This window comes from Nerophis ophidion, linkage group LG20, assembly GCF_033978795.1.
Source record: "Nerophis ophidion isolate RoL-2023_Sa linkage group LG20, RoL_Noph_v1.0, whole genome shotgun sequence".
Lineage (NCBI taxonomy): Eukaryota > Metazoa > Chordata > Actinopteri > Syngnathiformes > Syngnathidae > Nerophis > Nerophis ophidion.
In genome coordinates this window covers 21,095,052-21,112,523 of record NC_084630.1, presented here as the reverse complement: position 1 = coordinate 21,112,523, position 17,472 = coordinate 21,095,052, and the positions used below count along the sequence as shown (strand labels likewise).

Sequence of the window (17,472 nt, the reverse complement as noted above, 5' to 3'; positions counted from 1 at the left end):
ACTGTTACAAATATGCGCCACACAGTGAACCCACACCAAACAAGAATGACAAACACATTTCGGGGAAACCATCTGCACCGTAACGCTACATAAATACGACAGAAGAAATACCCAGAACCCCTTGCAGCACTAACTCTTCCAGGGTGCTAAAATATACCCCCCCCAAAAAAAACCTCCTCATGCTTTCTCAGGGAGAGCGTGTCCCAAATTCCAAGCTGCTTTTTTGAGGCATGTTGAAAAAAATAATGTTCTTTGTGACTTCAATAATAAATATAGCAGTGCCATGTTGGCATTTTTTTTTCCATAACATGAGATGATTTCTTTTGGAAAACCTTGTTACATTGTTTAATGCATCCAGCGGCGCATCACAACAGAATTAGGCATCATAATATGTTTATTCCAGCACTGTATATATCGGTATCGGTTGATATAAGAATCGGTAATTAAGAGTTGGACAATATCGGAATATCGGATATGGGCAAAAAAGCCATTATCGGACATCTCTAGTGAGAATCGGTTTCAATCTAGAATCATGTTGAATCGACAATGAATCCTTAATCAAATTGTCACCCCAAGAATGAGCATGGTTTATATTGTCAGGTCCTTAAAGAGTCCTACCTCTAATAGTTATGTCTTCATTTCTAAAGGAAGCAGTTACAGCTCTGTGCTGGTCCTAATAATGTAGTACATGATTTCTTTGTGCAATGTTCTCCACCGTCAACTTGGAGTGAAAGCTTTCGCCACGCACTCCCTCGCTCTAATGGGCTTTTCCGTGCACCTTTTATCTGAACCGTGCCTCCCAGTCAACACTTTGGGTGACTGTATTTTATTTGCCAAGAGAGCGCAGGGGAGAGAGTCATTCTCCTGAGACGCTTGCAGGAGATTTGCATGCATTAGAGCAGCTGAGAGTAAATTAAATCAATTTCTCAGCCTGGAAGCTGGGTGAACACACAGAGTGATGCGCAGGGAGAAAACAAAGCAAAACACAGACGCACAGCAAAAAGCAAAAACAAGTGCAGGTGTTGTCTGGATTTTAAAACGTCAATTATATGCTCCTTTTGAAATCTGCGTTCAAAAGACTCCGGCTTATTATCAATCAATCAATCAATGTTTACTTATATAGCCCTAAATCACTAGTGTCTCAAAGGGCTGCACAAACCACAACACAAACCACTACCACATCCTCGGTAGGCCCACATAAGGGCAAGGAAAACTCACACCCAGTGGGACGTCGGTGACAATGATGACTATGAGAACCTTGGAGAGGACGAAAGCAATGGATGTCGATTAGTGATTCCTAAAGCCCAAAAAAAGTCTGCGGGCTATAGAGCGTTTTCCGTTCGGGCTCCAGTACTCTGGAATGCCCTCCCGGTAACAGTTCGAGATGCTACCTCAGTAGAAGCCTTTAAGTCTCACCTTAAAACTCATCTGTATACTCTAGCCTTTAAATAGACCTCCTTTTTAGACCAGTTGATCTGCCGCTTCTTTTCTTTTTTCTCCTATGTCCCCCCCTCCGTTGTGGAGGGGGTCCGGTCCGATGACCATGGATGAAGTACTGGCTGTCCAGAGTCGAGACCCAGGAGGGACCGCTCGTCGGGACCCAGGATGGACCGCTCACCTGTGTATTGGTTGGGGACATCTCTACGCTGCTGATCCGCCTCCGCTTGGGATGGTTTCCTGTGGACGGGACTCTCGCTGCTGTCTTGGATCCGCTTTGAACTGAACTCTCGCGGCTGTGTTTGAGCCACTATGGATTGAACTTTCACAGTATCATGTTAGACCCGCTCGACATCCATTGCTTTCGGTCCCCTAGAGGTGGGGGGGGTTGCCCACATTTGAGGTCCTCTCCAAGGTTTCTCATAGTCAGCATTGTCACTGGCGTCCCACTGGATGTGAATTCTCCCTGCCCACTGGGTATGAGTTTTCCTTGCGCTTTTGTGGGTTCTTCCGAGGATGTCGTAGTCGTAATGCTTTGTACAGTCCTTTGAGACATTTGTGATTTAGGGCTATATAAATAAACATTGATTGATTGATTGATTTTGTCGCCTTGCTCTTCTTAGGCTGCACTAGGGTTGTACAGTATACCGGTATTCGTATACCGTATTTTTCGGACTATAAGTCGGTCGCAGTTTTTTTCATAGTTTGGCCAGGGGTGCGACATGTACTTCGGAGCGACTTATGTGTGAAATTATCAACACATAAAATATCAAATAATATTATTTATCTCAGGGGTCGGGAACGTTTTTGGCTGAGAGAGCCAAGAATCCGAATATTTTAAAATGTATTTCCTAAAGAGCCATATACATTTTTTTCAACACTGAACACACCTAAACGCGTGCATTTTTAAGTAAGACCAACATTACTAGAGTATAATAGGTCTCTTATTCTTTGTAATAACATTGATATTCTGAAGCTAACTGTGGAGGGGGCGTGGCCTGCGGGCCTGCAGCGAAGCGGGGTGTGCCAGGACCAGGCTCGAAATCAGCGACAGGTGCGTAGATGGCCCACCTGGGCCTAGTTATCTAATCACTCTGTTATAAGCAGCAGCCAGGAGGAGATACAGGGTTGGAGCTGGAGCCAGAGTGCAAGCGAGAACGAAAGAGAAAAAGACAATTGCTGGAAAGCAACTGAGAGACTTGTTGAAAAATAAAAAAATATCGTAACCCTGAAACAGGCTTTCATGTCGGTGCTTGGTGGTCTGAAGAACCCTCAGGAGGGCAAGCCCTAAAAAAAATATTAATAAATAAAGTGCGGTAGAAAAAAGGATGGATGGATTCAAATGCATGAGCATGTTTGATATTTTGAATGTTATTTTTAACACTTTGATTACAAGTGGAATTAGTCATTACTTATTGTGTTAAGCAGTGTTAGCTCAGATTTATCCGAGAGCCAGATGCAGTCATCAAAAGAGCCACATGTGGCTCTAGAGCCATAGGTTCCCTACCCCTGATTTATCTCATTCGCAGAAGAGACCGAGAAAATGTCAGCAATCGTCACACACACGTCAACCAATAAGAATTGGGTCATGGCAGAAGTACATTTTGGGTCATAGAATGCTAACTGCTATATGCTATATGCTACTGCCATAGCTATTAAAATGGATCATTTCATCGTTGGCGGCAACTTATAAAAACTGAGAAGGGCTGAACAAAAATGGCAGCGAAAAGGAAAACATGTTCTGCAGATTACAAGCTGGACGTAGTGAAATATGCAGCAGAAAAGGACAAGAGGAAGCGGCGCATACCTTTGGAGTTGGCAGAGTTGTTTAGAAGCGACATCGAGGAAGAAGATTTCATGGGATTTATGGATTAGGAGTGAGAGATCGTTTGGTAAAGGTATAGCATGTTCTATATGTTATTGTTATTTGAATGACTCTTACCATAATATGTTAGGTTAACATAGCAGTTGGTTATTTATGCCTCATATAACGTACACTTATTTAGCCTGTTCTTCACTATTCTTTATTTATTTTAAATTACCTTTCAAAATACGTCCTGGGCCAAAAATCACTTTATATTCTCTACTGCTCGCTAGTGTTACCATATCTGAGTTATTGTGCAGAAATATGGGGAAACAACTACAAATGTGCGCTACATTCGTTAACTGTGTTACAAAAAAGATCGATTAGAATAATACACAATGTTGGATATAGAGAACATACAAACCCGTTATTTATTGAGTCAAAAATATTAAAGCTCGATGACTTGATAAAATTGCAAACAGCTAAATTGATGTACAAAGTAAATTATAACCTGCTACCAAAGAATGTACAACAATTCTTCTCAACTAAAGAGGAGAAATATAACCTTAGAGGAAAATCTAACTTAAAACATTTGTATGCCTGTACAACACTTAAAACAGTATGTGGAATTAAATTATGGAATGGATTAAGTAAAGAAGTTAAACATTGTACTGATATGACCCAGTTTAAGAGGATGTTTAAATTAATAGTGCTTAAAACGTACAAAGAAGAAGTATTATGAGAAACACTTTCAAACTTATTGAAAATAAGATATTCTTCATCTTAGTATGTTCATGACTGAAATAATTAAGTACATGTTAGAAAACTGCTGTGTTACTCACTCACAGATGTCATTTTGCTATTTAATATTTTACTGTAAAGAAGGTCAGTGAATGAATGTATATATTTGTGGGCGCTCTGAAGTGGAAAAGGGGTAGGATTAAATAAGCTTTGCTTCTTCCTACTCCTTTTCGGACATGATGTATTGTGTATTGCGAAATGATGAAATTACCTGATGTATAATGTTGTATGTATGTCATGTTCGAAATAAACTAAGAAAGAAAGAAAGAAATGTCTATTCTTGGTGTTGGATTTTACCGAATAAATTTCCCCCCAAAATGCAACTTATACTCCAGTGCGACGTATATATGTTTTTTTTCCTTTTTTATTATGCATTTTCGCCCGGTGCGACTTATAATCCGAAAAATACGGTACTTGTGATTTCCCTCTCTGCATGAAAGTTTAAAAGTAGCATATATTGATGCAGTATGAAGAAGAATGTTTTAAAGTAGACACATAGAATAATCATACTGCTATGATTATATGCATCAAATGTTCATTCAAGGCTAAGGCAAAATATGGAGATATATATGGTGTATCGTGACATAGCCTAAAAATATCGAGATATTAAAAAAAGGCCATATCGCCCAGCCCTAGTACCGGTATCAAAATATTGGAATCGGGCCAAGCCTACACTGCACCTGTGCAAAACGTGAGTTGTACGCTCCAATACATGTCTGCCACTCTTCATCTTGATCATGTTAATCACAGACTTTGCAAACAAAATGTGGCCTGAGGCTGTGATCCCTGTTAGACGTCACACCGTCTTCTCGGCTCTGTGACATATGAGGAGAACAACTCGGACCTGGACTATCGAGTAGTGTCAACCGAGGACAAGGCAGGAAAAGTAACGGTTGTCTTACTGTGTTGTGCTGTTTTAGGTACTCCGCCGCGTTCTCCTCCGCGTTGCCTCCGATCTCCCCGATCAGGATGATGCCCTCCGTCTTGGGATCCTGCAGGAACACCTCCAGGCAATCGATGAAGTTTGTACCGTTGAAGGGATCCCCGCCGATGCCTTTGCAGGGGACAAAGCAAACGTGTGTTGTGTACGCAGCGCTCGCAGCCGCGTGAATATTTGAGGACCACGTTGCGGCACAGCGGGAGACCGGAATACGAATCAGGCAAAAGTAACTTTATGCTTGATACGCTCTGATCTTCACAGGCGCGTCGAGCGCTTTCATGGCTCAGCGTCGGGGATTCGTAAAAACAATTCAGCACAGCCGGAATTGCTTCTGGTGAGCAAAGGAAATATTAATAGATGGATTTACTTGGAGCAGGTTTTTGTGTGTTCTACATCTCAAGTGTGTTCCATTATTCTGTCTCATCAAGCTGACTGCGACACTAAATGACTTCACAAAGTACCAACCTAACCTTTAGCACACTTGTTCCCCCCATTAATTTCGGTAAAAAAGGTTGCACACATCGCTTCGACATATGGATATACAGGTGCTGGTCATATTATCAGAATATCATAAAAAAGTTGATTTATTTCATTAATTCCATTTAGAAAGTCAAACTTGTAGAATGTATACATTCATTCCAAACAGACTGATACATTTCAAGTGTTTTTGCCAAAAAGGAGATGATTATAGCTGACAACCAATAAAAACCCTAAATTCAACATCTCAGAAAATTAGAATATGGTGAAAAGGTCAGATATTGAAGACACCTGGTGCCACACTCTAATGAGCTAACTAACTCAAAACACCTGGAAAAGCCTTTAAATGGTCTCTCGTTTTGATTCTGTATGACACACAATCATGGGGAAGACTGCTGACTTGACAACTGTCCAAAAGATGACCATTGATACTTTCAAGAAGGAGGGCAAGACACAAAAGGTCATTGCCAAAGAGGTTGGATGTTCCCAGAGCTCTGTGTCCAAGCACATTAATAGAGAGCCGAAGAGAAGACAAAGATGTGGTAGAAAAAAAGTGTACAAGCAAGAGGGATAACCGCGCCCTGGAGAGGATTGTCAAACAAAACCGATTCAAAAATGTGGGGGAGATCCACAAAGAGTGGACTGCAGCTGGAGTCAGTGCTTCAAGAACCACCACACACCGACGTATGCAAGATATGGGCTTCAGCTGTCGCATTCCTTGTGTAAAGCCACTCTTGAATAAGAGACAACGTCAAAAGCGCCTCGCCTGGGCTCAAGACAAAAAGGACTGGACTGCTGCTGAGTGGTCCAAAGTGATGTTTTCAGAGGAAAGTAAATTTTGTATCTTCTTTGGAAATCAAGGTCCCAGAGTCTGGAGGAAGACAGGAGAGGCACAGAATCTACGTTGCCTGAAGTCCAGTGTCAAATTTCCACAATGGGTAATGGTCTGGGGTGCCATGTCATCTGCTGGTGTTGGTCCACTGTGTTTCCTGAGGTCTAGGGTCAATGCAGCAGTCTACCAGGAAGTTTTAGAACACTTTATGCTGCCTGCCGCGGACCAATTTTATGGAGGTGAAGATTTCATTTTCCAACATGACTTGGCACCTGCACACAGTGCCAAATCTACCAGTACCTGGTTTAAGGACCATGGTATCCCTGTTCTTGATTGGTCTGCAAACTCACCTGACCTTAACCCCATAGAAAAGCTATGGGGTATTGTGAAGCGGAAGATGCGAGATGCCAGACCCAACAATGCTGAAGAGCTGAAGGCCACTATTAAAGCACCCTGGGCTCTCATAACACCTGAGGAGTGCAACAGACTGGTGGACTCCATGCCACGCCGTATTGCTGCAGCAATTCAGGCAAAAGGAGCTGCAACGAAGTATTGATTGCCGTACATGCTGAAGCTTTCCATGTTCATACTTTTCAGTTGGCCCACATTTCTAAAAAATATTTTTTGCTACTAGTCCTAACTAATATTCTAATTTTCTGAAATACTGAATTTGGGATTTTCAGTAATTGTCAGCACCAATCATCAAAATTTAAAGAAATAAACATTTCAAATATATCATTTTGTGTGTAATGAATTGATATAATATGTAAGTTTTACGTTCTGAATATAATTACTGAAATAAATCAACTTTTTCATGCTATTCTAATAATATGAACAGCACCTGTATAGGGCTGGGCGATATATCGCGGGTTTGTCTCTGTGCGATATAGAAAATGACTATATCATGATATTGGAGTATATGTTCTCACGCAGTTGCTTTTAGCTGCGGGCTCTTCTCACTCCTTCTTGTCTCTCCTTCTCACAGAGACATAAAACAAGCGCACCTTCTTACACACTCGCGCGGAGCAGATAGGTAGCAACATGGTAACATTAGCTGTGATGCTAATGGTGCGGTGCGAGTGGTAATACGAGAGAAAGAAGGTGCGAATCTGGTAACAAACGAAGGAAGAATTGATTCCCAAGAAAAACAGCAGGTGGTCCATCGTCTGGCGGTGGTTTGGCTTCAAGCGGGAAGATGTCGAACATTTATGCGGCAAAAGCGTGGCAGCAAAAAGCAGCAGCACTGCTAATGTAGCATCATTTGAAAAGTCACCCGCTAGAGCAGTGGTTCTCAAATGGGGGTACTTGAACGAATGCCAAGGGGTACGTGAGATTTTTTTTAAATATTCTAAAAATAGCAACAATTCAAAAATCCTTTATAAGTAGATTTATTGGATAATACCTCAACAAAATATGAATGTAAGTTCATAAAGGGTGAAAAAAAAATACAACAATGCAATATTCAGTGTTGAGAGCCAGATTGTTTTGTGGACATGTTCCATAAATATTGATGTTAAAGATTTCTTATTTTGAAGAAAAGTTTAGAATTAAGTTCATGAATCCAGATGGATCTCTATTACAATCCCCAAAGAGTGCACTTTGAGTTGATGATTACTTCTATGTGTAGAAATCTTCATTTATAATTGAATCTCTTGTTTATTTTTCAACAAGTTTTACATTTTTTATATATTTTTTTCCAAATAGTTCAACAAAGACCACTACAAATGAGCAATACTTTGATCTGTTATACAATCTAATACATATGAAACTGATGACATAGTGCTGTATTTTACTTCTTTATCTCTTTTTTCAACCAAAAATGCTTTGCGCTGATTAGGGGGTAATTGAATTAAAAAGATTTTCACAGGGGGTACATCACTAAAAAAAGGTTGAGAACCAATGCGCTAGAGCAGGGGTCGGGAACCTTTTTGGCTGAGAGAGCCAAGAATCCAAATATTTTAAAATGTATTTCCGTAAGAGCCATATAATTTTTTTTTTTAAACACTAAACACAACTAAACGTGTGCATTTTTAAGTAAGACCAACATTTCTAGAGTATAATAGGTCTCTTATTCTTTGTCATAACATTGTTATTCTAAAGCCAATTGTGGAGGGGCGTGGCCTGCAGCGAAGCAGGGAGTTGCCAGGACCGGCCTCGAAATCAGCGACAGGTGCGTGGATGGCCCACCTGGGCCTTGTTATCTAATCGCCTGTCGCTCTGTTATAAGCAGCAGCCAGGAGGAGAGACGGGGTTGGAGCTGGAGCCAGAGTGTGAACAAGAACGAAAGAGAAAAAGACAATTGCTGGAAAACATCGAACAGACTTATTGAAAAATAAAACAATACTGTAACCGTGAAAAAGGCTCTCATGTCGGTACTTGGTGGTCTGAAGAACCCCCAGGAGGACAAGCCCCACACTAACCAATAATAAATAAGTAACTTCTTACCATTAACGCAACTTCTTGAACAGGTGCGGTACAAAAAAACGGATGGATGGATTAAAAATGCACGAGAATGTTTTATATTTTGAACATTATTTTTAACACTGTGATTACAAGTGGAATTATTCATTACTTATCGTGTTAAGCAATGTCAGCTCAGAATTATCCGAGAGCCAGATGCAGTCATCAAAAGAGCCACATCTGGCTCGCGAGCCATAGGTTCCCTACCCCTGCGCTAGAGAATGAAGAATGCTTGAAACTCCGCATGTAAACATCTCCGTTCGGTGACACACCCACGAAATGCCAAAGCAACTATTTCCAAATCGACACCGTATGAAAAAAATAGTCAACAACAAAAGAAGATAATGTCTGCAGGAACCTACCACATAGTGAAGGATATACACTATTCGATTTCCTATTATGCAGCTAATTTTTTTTTTATTTGACACTTATTGAAGTATCTTGCACAAAAGTGCACTTTCGTTTTAAACTATTGTAGTGACATTCTGTACAAAAAGGACCTTCCTATTGTGAGGCAGACGCACTAAACCCTCTTCCACCGTGCAGATGGATATATTAAAATTAGCAATGCTAATGTAGCATCATTTGAAGAGTCACCCGCTAGAGAATGAAGAGTGCTTGAAACTCTGCATGTCAACATCTCTGTTCGGTGACACACCGAGGAAATGCCAAAGCAACTATTTCCAAATCAACACCGTATAAAAAAATAGTCAGCAACAAAAGAAGATAATGTCTGCAGGAACCTACCACGTAGTGAAGGATATACACTATTTTATTTCCTATTAAGCAGCTCATTTTTAATTTGACACTTATTGAAGTATCTTGCACAAAAGTGCACTTTTGTTTTAAACTATTGTAGTGGCATTATGTACACAAACTGCATTTTAATTTAGTGTTTTGATATGTCATCTTAGTGACATCATGCACAAAAGTCAATTTTTTTGTTTTTTTAAACTATTGTAGTGGCGTTCTGTACAAAAAGGACCTTCCTATTGTGAGGCAGATGCACTAAACCCTCTTCCACCGTGCAGATGGATGTATTAAAATAAAATGACCATTAAAGTTATTATCAAACTGGGAGCCCTCAGGTGCCAAAAGGTTGGTGACCCCAGTTCTATGGGATGTGAAAAAAGAAAATAAACCAAAAAGGGCCTGCATTCTTCATAAAAGCCGCTAGAGGGCAGCAGTTCAACTGTCAATTTGTTGCTCATGTCAAAAGAGAAAAAAGAAGAAAAAAAAATGTTTACACCTCAATCATGAATGCAGCACATTTGCATGTCTCATTTCACCTCCAAGACATCCCACACCAGTTCCACTTCTAAAAGTATTACCGCTGAAAGAGTATATGAACTATAAAAACACGCAGAAGACTAATAGTCACAGGCAAAACATCGACTGAATTTATACCCCTACCATTAAAAAAGACCTGGGGATTTGAAAGGGGGGTGGGGGGTGGCGGGGGGGTCATGAATAATAAAAGAAAACTATGTTAACATCAACACGGATGACAGTGATATTAAATATTGTACCGACGGTAATTTTTTTCCCAGCCTTGCAGGTCGGACACACGCTTTAGGACTCGGTGGCAGTAGCGCCAATAAAGCACTTTAATAAAGTCGACAGTATTAAACTCCTTTGCAGCGCTGGCCTTTATGAAGTCAGGCTAGAGGACACGCCGTAATTAAAATGTCAAAATGATAATGAACCCACTTTGTTTTTTTCTCTTATTTCCGGCGTCCGACATTAACCGCAATTATAGATTTTTCAAGCGGGGGGCACGGTGGATGCTTTGGTCATAAGATTTTCTTTGTATGTAACGAGAAATCCGCTCTTAAATAAAAAGCGCCGCGTTATGAGGTAAATGCGCAAGTCGTGATAGCTTTATGTCGTTTAAAAATATATCTCTCGTGACAATCTATGACAGTGGTGTCAAACTCAAATACAGAGCGGGCCAAAATTTTAAACTGAACAAAGCCGCGGGCCGAGGTTGAACAAATTACCGCTTTAATAGGGACCCAAACAAGTTTTGCATTGAATATTGACCAAGCAAGGCTTATATAACTTTATAGTGACATGCAAAATCCAGTATCAAATAATAATTAAAGCTGCAAGCAGCGTTGGTCGGGTCCGCCTTTGGCTGCTGCCCCCGATAAGCGGCCGGATAAGCGTTAGAAGACGCCTAGGTGCCACTATTTTGAGAATTTAATGCATTGTGAAAGTAATGCAGTTGTTGTATTGAAGTGAAAATATCATACTTCCTGTTGATTTTTGCTAAAGTATGTTAATTATTAAAATGTAGGTCTAAGTGAGACCTACATAGTGTTTTTTGTTTTATGTCTCTCTGACATTCCTACCGGAAGTTACAAGCAGTTTTGTCTGTGTTTTCTTCCTAGGAGCAGTTTGTCCGTGTTGTATTCCTAGGGGGGCGGTAGAGCGCAATTTTGAGTTTTGAGGTTAGGTTTTTTCATCAGATCGCAATTTTTGCCAGACCTGATGTGTGTGTCAAGTTTGGTGAGTTTAGAAGCATTTTAAGGGGGTCAAATAACAGCTCAAAGAGGCAAAAATTACATTTTTTAGGAGACTTTGCACAGGGGTTCTTTGAAGGCGCGTAAAATCAAAACCTGAGAACTTATCAACACTCTGTTCTATACTTTTAATCAGAAGGGTTCAATCTCTCTCCTGTGCGAGTTTGAAGCCAAAACAACAAACGCACTCAGAGGAGATAATGTTTGAAGAAAGGTGACTGGTTTTTACAAAACTTTTGTTTTGAAGGGGGATTGCAAACTTCCTGTTGATTTTTGTTGGGGGTTGTCAATCTATGAAATGTAGGTCTAAGCGAGACCTACATAGAAGTTTTTGTTTCATGTCTCTCCGACATTCTTACCGGAAGTTACAAGCAGTTTTGTCTGTGTTTTCTTCCTAGGAGCAGTTTTTTCAGTGTTTTATTCAAAAATAGCGCTAGAGCGCAATTTTGAGTTTTAGGGTTTGGTTTTTTCATTAAATCGCAATATTCGCCAGTCCTTATGTGTGCGCCAAGTTTGGTGACTTTTGAAGCATTTTAAAGGGGTCAAATTACAGCGCAAAGAGGCAAAAATTGCATTTTTTGCGAAAATTTTATTTTGAAGGGGTTTTTGCCAACTTCCTGTAGATTTTTGCTGAAAGAAGTGAGTGTATGAAAATTGGGTCTAAGTCAGACCTACATAGGAGTTTTTGTTTCATGTCGCTATGACATTCCTAACAGAAGTTACATGCAGTTCTGTCTGTAATTTTTTCCTAGGGGGCGCTAGAGCGCAATTTTCATTTTGGGGGATTGGTTGTTCAATATGTTGGGAAGGTTTGCTATACCGACGTGTGTGTCAAATTTGGTGAGTTTTGAAGCATGTTAAGGGGGTCAAATTACAGCGCGTAGGTGCGGAATACTAATAAAACACAGCAGTTTCAATAGGGTCCTTGGCCCATGGCAAAGGACTCCTGTGGAGTCCTTTGCCATGGGCCTGCGGACCCTAATTAAATCAAAACACAAATTTAATGCCTTTTTTCGGCAGCGGGTTTGAGTTGGGGCGGGGTTTGGTGGTAGCGGGGGGTATATTGTAGCGTCCCGGAAGTGTTAGTGATGCAAGGGATTCTGGGTATTTGTCCGGTTGTGTTTATGTTGTGTTACGGTGCGGATGTTCTTCCGAAATGTGTTTGTCATTCTTGTTTGCTGGGGGTTCACAGTGTGGCGCATATTTGTAACAGTGTTAACCTTGTTTATACGGCCGACCCTCAGTGTGACCTGTATGGCTGTTGACCAAGTATGCCTTGCATACACTTGTGTTTGTGTGTGTGTATGAGCCGCATATATTATGTGAGTGGGCCGGCACGCTGTTTTTATGGAAGAAAAGCGGACGTGGCGGCATGTAGAGATCGCCAAAAGCGGTGCTTTTACGGCCCGCCCGAAATTTTATTGTCCGGGTGGAATTCGGGAGGAGCACTGAAGTTCGGGAGTCTCCCGGGAAAATCAGGAGGGTTGACGAGTATGAGTATTAGCAGTGAATGTGGTGTTACAACGGCAGGCCAGCTCTAATGTTAATTTGATATTGCCTCAAGGGCCAAATGAAATGACACGGCGGGCCAATTTTGGCCCGTGGGCCAGAGTTTGACACCCATGATCTATGACGTTCACAATTAAAGGGAAACAGGTCGGCGTGTTTTGAACTGTTTAGTGGTGACCTTAACAGCCCTTGCAGAGTCTTACCAACACAGAGGGACTGGCCGAGGCCCACTTGCGTGGTTTGGTGCACGGCCTCGTAAGTCAGCGTTCCAGATCTCGACACGATGCCTGAAAGAGGGAGAAATATCTATTTAGAATGTACCCTAAAAAACCTTCCGATAGCTGCCTACAATGTTTTACATGCACACTGTAAATATGTAATGTAACAGGCACATTCATAATACCAAAATATTTATGCATTTTTGTCACTTTAAGTACATGGTGGCGTATTCATTTCACAGGCGCGTCACCACGTTCACTTTCCCTTCAACAACAACACTACTAATCATGGCAGACGTCATGAGACAACATTGGGACAAATGACCTTCTATTTTTGAGCCTGACAATAAGGAGGATGACCTACAAGTTTTAGTAGCTGTGTGCTAAACAGATCCAGCTGAGTGAATCACTACATTAAAGGGGAACATTATCACCAGACCTATGTAAACGTCAATATATACCTTGATGGTGCAGAAAAAAGACCATCTATTTTTTTAACCGATTTCCGAACTCTAAATGGGTGAATTTTGGCGAATTAAACGCCTTTCTGTTTATTGCGCTGGAAGCGATGACGTCAGAATGTGACGTCGCCGAGGTAACACACCCGCCCTTTTCATTTTCAACACATTACAAACACCGGGTCTCAGCTCTGTTATTTTCCTTTTTTTGACTATTTTTGGAACCTTGGAGACATCATGCCTCGACGGTGTGTTGTCGGAGGGTGTAACAACACTAACAGGGAGGGATTCAAGTTGCACCACTGGCCCGAAGATGCGAAAGTGTCTGCCGCCAGACCCCCCATTGAGAATACCAGAGTGTCTCCACATTTTACCCGGAATAAGCGGTAGGAAATGGATGGATGGATAATGAATTAATCAAACATTCAAGACTTGAAGGAGCAATTATGGCTCAGTTTGCTACACTGATTTGCTTTAACACGGAATATGGAACAAGCAACGCTTATATAACTTAATAGTGCAAAATCAAAAACAAAACAAACAAAAAAACATCAATGGTATGTTAGATAAAATGTAAATAAAACATGTAATGCCTCTTTTCTATTTGCAGCCTTCTGAGGTAAATATCAACATTAACTTTTTCCGCAGGCTAAAAAATTTGAAAATCAAATAATGAAGTGGGGGGAGGGTAGCGGGGGGTGTATATTGTAGCATCCAGGAAGAGTTAGTGCTGCAAGGGGTTCTTGGTATTATTTCTGTTCTGTTTATGTTGTGTTACGGTGCGGATGTGCTCCCAAAATGTGTTTGTCATTCTTGTCTGGTGTGGGTTCTCAGTTTGGCGCATATTTTCAACACTGTTAAAGTTGTTTATACGGCCACCCTCAGTGTGACCTGTATGGCTGTTGACCAAGTATGCCTTGCATTCCCTTGTGTGTGTGTGTGCAAGCCACTTACATTATGTGACTTGGCTGGCACGCTGTTTGTATAGAGGAAAAGCGGACGTGACGACAGGTTGTAGAGAACGCTAAAGCCAGTGCCTTTAAGGCACGCCCGCAGTGTTGTTGTATGGGTGGAAATCGGGAGAATGGTTGCCTCGGGAGATTTTCGGGAGAGGCACTGAACTGCGGGAGTCCCCCGGGAAAATCGTGAGGGTTGGCAAGTATGAGTATTAGCGGTGAATGCGGTGTTACAGCAGCATTGCCGCAGTATAATACCGGCGGGCCAGCTCTAATGTTAATTTATTATTGCCTCAAGGTTCATATGAAATTACATGGCGGGCCAAATTTGGGCCACGGGCCAGAGTTTGACACCCATGCACTACGGTAAGAATCATGTAGCAGTATTGCTAAGCGCTAAACAAGAAACACAAACAGCGAACTTAATAAAATAATCACTTACTGTACATTGCCTGCTCTCACTGAGATGCAGACTGATGGGATATTTATATATTCCCGTTTGGATGAAAAATGTATCATAAACCTCACAAGCGGGTTGAAAAAAAAAGGCGCCGCAATCGAGCGTGTTTTCCACTAGCTCTATGTCTAACTTGGATGTCCAAAATGACCAACTTCTTGGTTTATGGCCACAACCTTCTGCTCGCCAGGTGAGAGGCATGATTTATAACCTTAAAGGGGAACATTATCACCAAACCTATGCAAGCCTCAATATATACCTTGATGGTGCAGAAAAAAGACCATGTATTTTTTTAACCGATTTCCAAACTCTAAATGGGTGAATTTTGGCAAATGAAACTCCTGTTTATAGGTCTTTTAGGGATGACGTCAGAACGTGACGTCACCGAGGTAACACACCCGCCATATTCATTTTCACATTACAAACACCGGGTCTCAGCTCTGTTATTTTCTGTTTTTTCAACTATTTTTTGGAACCTTGGAGACATCATGCCTCGTCGGTGTGTTGTCGGAGGGTGTAACAACACTAACAGGGAGGGATTCAAGTTGCACTACTGGCAAGAAATCTGCCGCCAGACCCCCCTTGAATGTGCCAGAGTGTCTGCACATTTTACCGGTGATGCCAAGATAGACATGGCACAGAGATGTATGGATAACCTGCAGATGCATTTGCAACGATTAAGTCAACTAAATCACAAAATTTTGTTGATGTTGTTGACTTATGTGCTAATCAGACATATTTGGTCAGGGCATGACTGCCAGCTAATCGATGCTAACATGCTACGCTAATCGATGCTAACGTGCTATTTACGCTAGCTGTATGTACATTAGAAACTAGATACCCACATTTAATGCGAAACAAACACTTACCAATCGACGGATTTAAGTTGCTCCAGTGTCACAAGATGCGAAAGTCCTGATCGTTTGGTCCGCACATTTTACCGGCGATGCTAATAAGGCAGCCATGCTATGGGCCACTTCATTAGGTACACTCACGCTATGGCCGAATAGCGTCAATAGCTATTCGCTCAATAGCTTCAATTTCTTCTTCAATTTTGTTTTTGCTATCTGCCTCCATACTCCGACCATCTGTTTCAATACATGCGTAATCTGTTGAATCGCTTAAGCCGCTGAAATCAGAGTCTGAATCCAAGCTAATGTCGCTATATCTTGCTGTGGTAACCACCATGTTTGTATTGGCAGCCCTGTATGACGTCACAGGGAAATGGACAGTCGCTTTGAAAATAGCGAAAATCAAGAACTTTAAAGCTTTTTAGGGATATTCCGGGAGTTGTAAAATTTTGAAAAAAACTTCGAAAAATAAAACAAGCCCATGGGAACTGATTTTTATTGTTTTTAACCCTTTTGAAATTGTGATAATGTTCCCCTTTAAATAAACTCAGGAGAAGGCACCTCCCCAGTTTAAGAGGTTGATATAGCAGCATAAGATAGTTATCTCTCAGTGCTTAATCTGCGTTAGCGCTTATGATGACAAGAATGCTAATACAGAACTTGGCTAATATACAGGTCACAATATGTAAATTGAATATTGTTGGTGTTTTGTTTTTTTAAGTTTATTAGGTGGCTTCATGAGCACAATAGAGGAAAATAAGTCCATCCATTTATCTCCTGTTGCCTTTCCCTCTCGGGGTGGCGGGGGTGTCTCATGAATCCCATGACCTCCACTGATAGCTGACTTTTGCCAGCATTTATTTACTAGTTAGAATGCATTTAAAATATTAAATAACGTGCTTGTCTTACGTAGGGATTGTGAACGACTGGCAAAAGTGTGTGTTACCACTTTTTGGGGAATCCTGCCTATCGTTCACAATCATTATGAGAGACATGACGACATATGTTATTTTTTTAATGCATACTATACAGCAGGGGTCACCAACCTTTTTGAAACCAAGAGCTACTTCTTGGGTACTGATTAATGCCAAGGGCTACCAGTTTGATACACACTTAAATAAATTGCCAGAAATAGCCAGTTTGCTCAATTTACCTTTAATAAATAAATCTATATATATGGTAGAAAATGGATGGATGGATGGATATATATATATATATATATATATATATATATATATATATATATATATATATACAGTAGTCGTAGTGGTTTGTACAGTCCTTTGAGACATTTGTGATTTAGGGCTATATAAATAAACATTGATTGATTGATATAAAAAAATGGGTATTTATATGTCTGTCATTACGTCGTACATTTTTTTTCCTTTTACGGAAGGTTTTTTGTAGAGAATAAATGATGAAAAAAACACGTAATTGAACGGTTTAAAAGAGGAGAAAACAGGAAAAAAAAAGAAAATTCAATTTTGAAACATAGTTTATCTTCAATTTCGACTCTTTAACATTCAAAATTCAACCGGAAAAAAAGAAGAGAAAAACTAGCTTATTCGAATCTTTTAGGAATTTATGGAACATCATTAGTAAATTTTCCTGATTAAGATTAATTTTAGAATTTTGATGACATGTTTTAAATAGGTTAAAATCCAATCTGCATTTTGTTAGAATATATAACAAATTGGACCAAGCTATATATTTCTAACAAAGACAAATCATTATTTCTTCTACACTT

The 17,472-nt window shown here is 40.6% G+C and overlaps 1 protein-coding gene across 1 annotated transcript in view; it reads right to left on the bottom strand.

The window, feature by feature from the left end:
* The window catches only part of suclg1 (succinate-CoA ligase GDP/ADP-forming subunit alph), a 107,771-nt gene that overhangs the window by 41,582 nt on the left and 48,717 nt on the right, over positions 1 to 17,472 (bottom strand). The window contains exons 6-7 of the mRNA XM_061880695.1: positions 12,989 to 13,072; positions 4,945 to 5,096 (exon numbers count right to left, since the gene is read on the bottom strand). Of these exons, the coding sequence (XP_061736679.1) occupies positions 4,945 to 5,096; positions 12,989 to 13,072 (236 nt within the window). The remainder of the gene's footprint in view (positions 1 to 4,944; positions 5,097 to 12,988; positions 13,073 to 17,472) is intronic.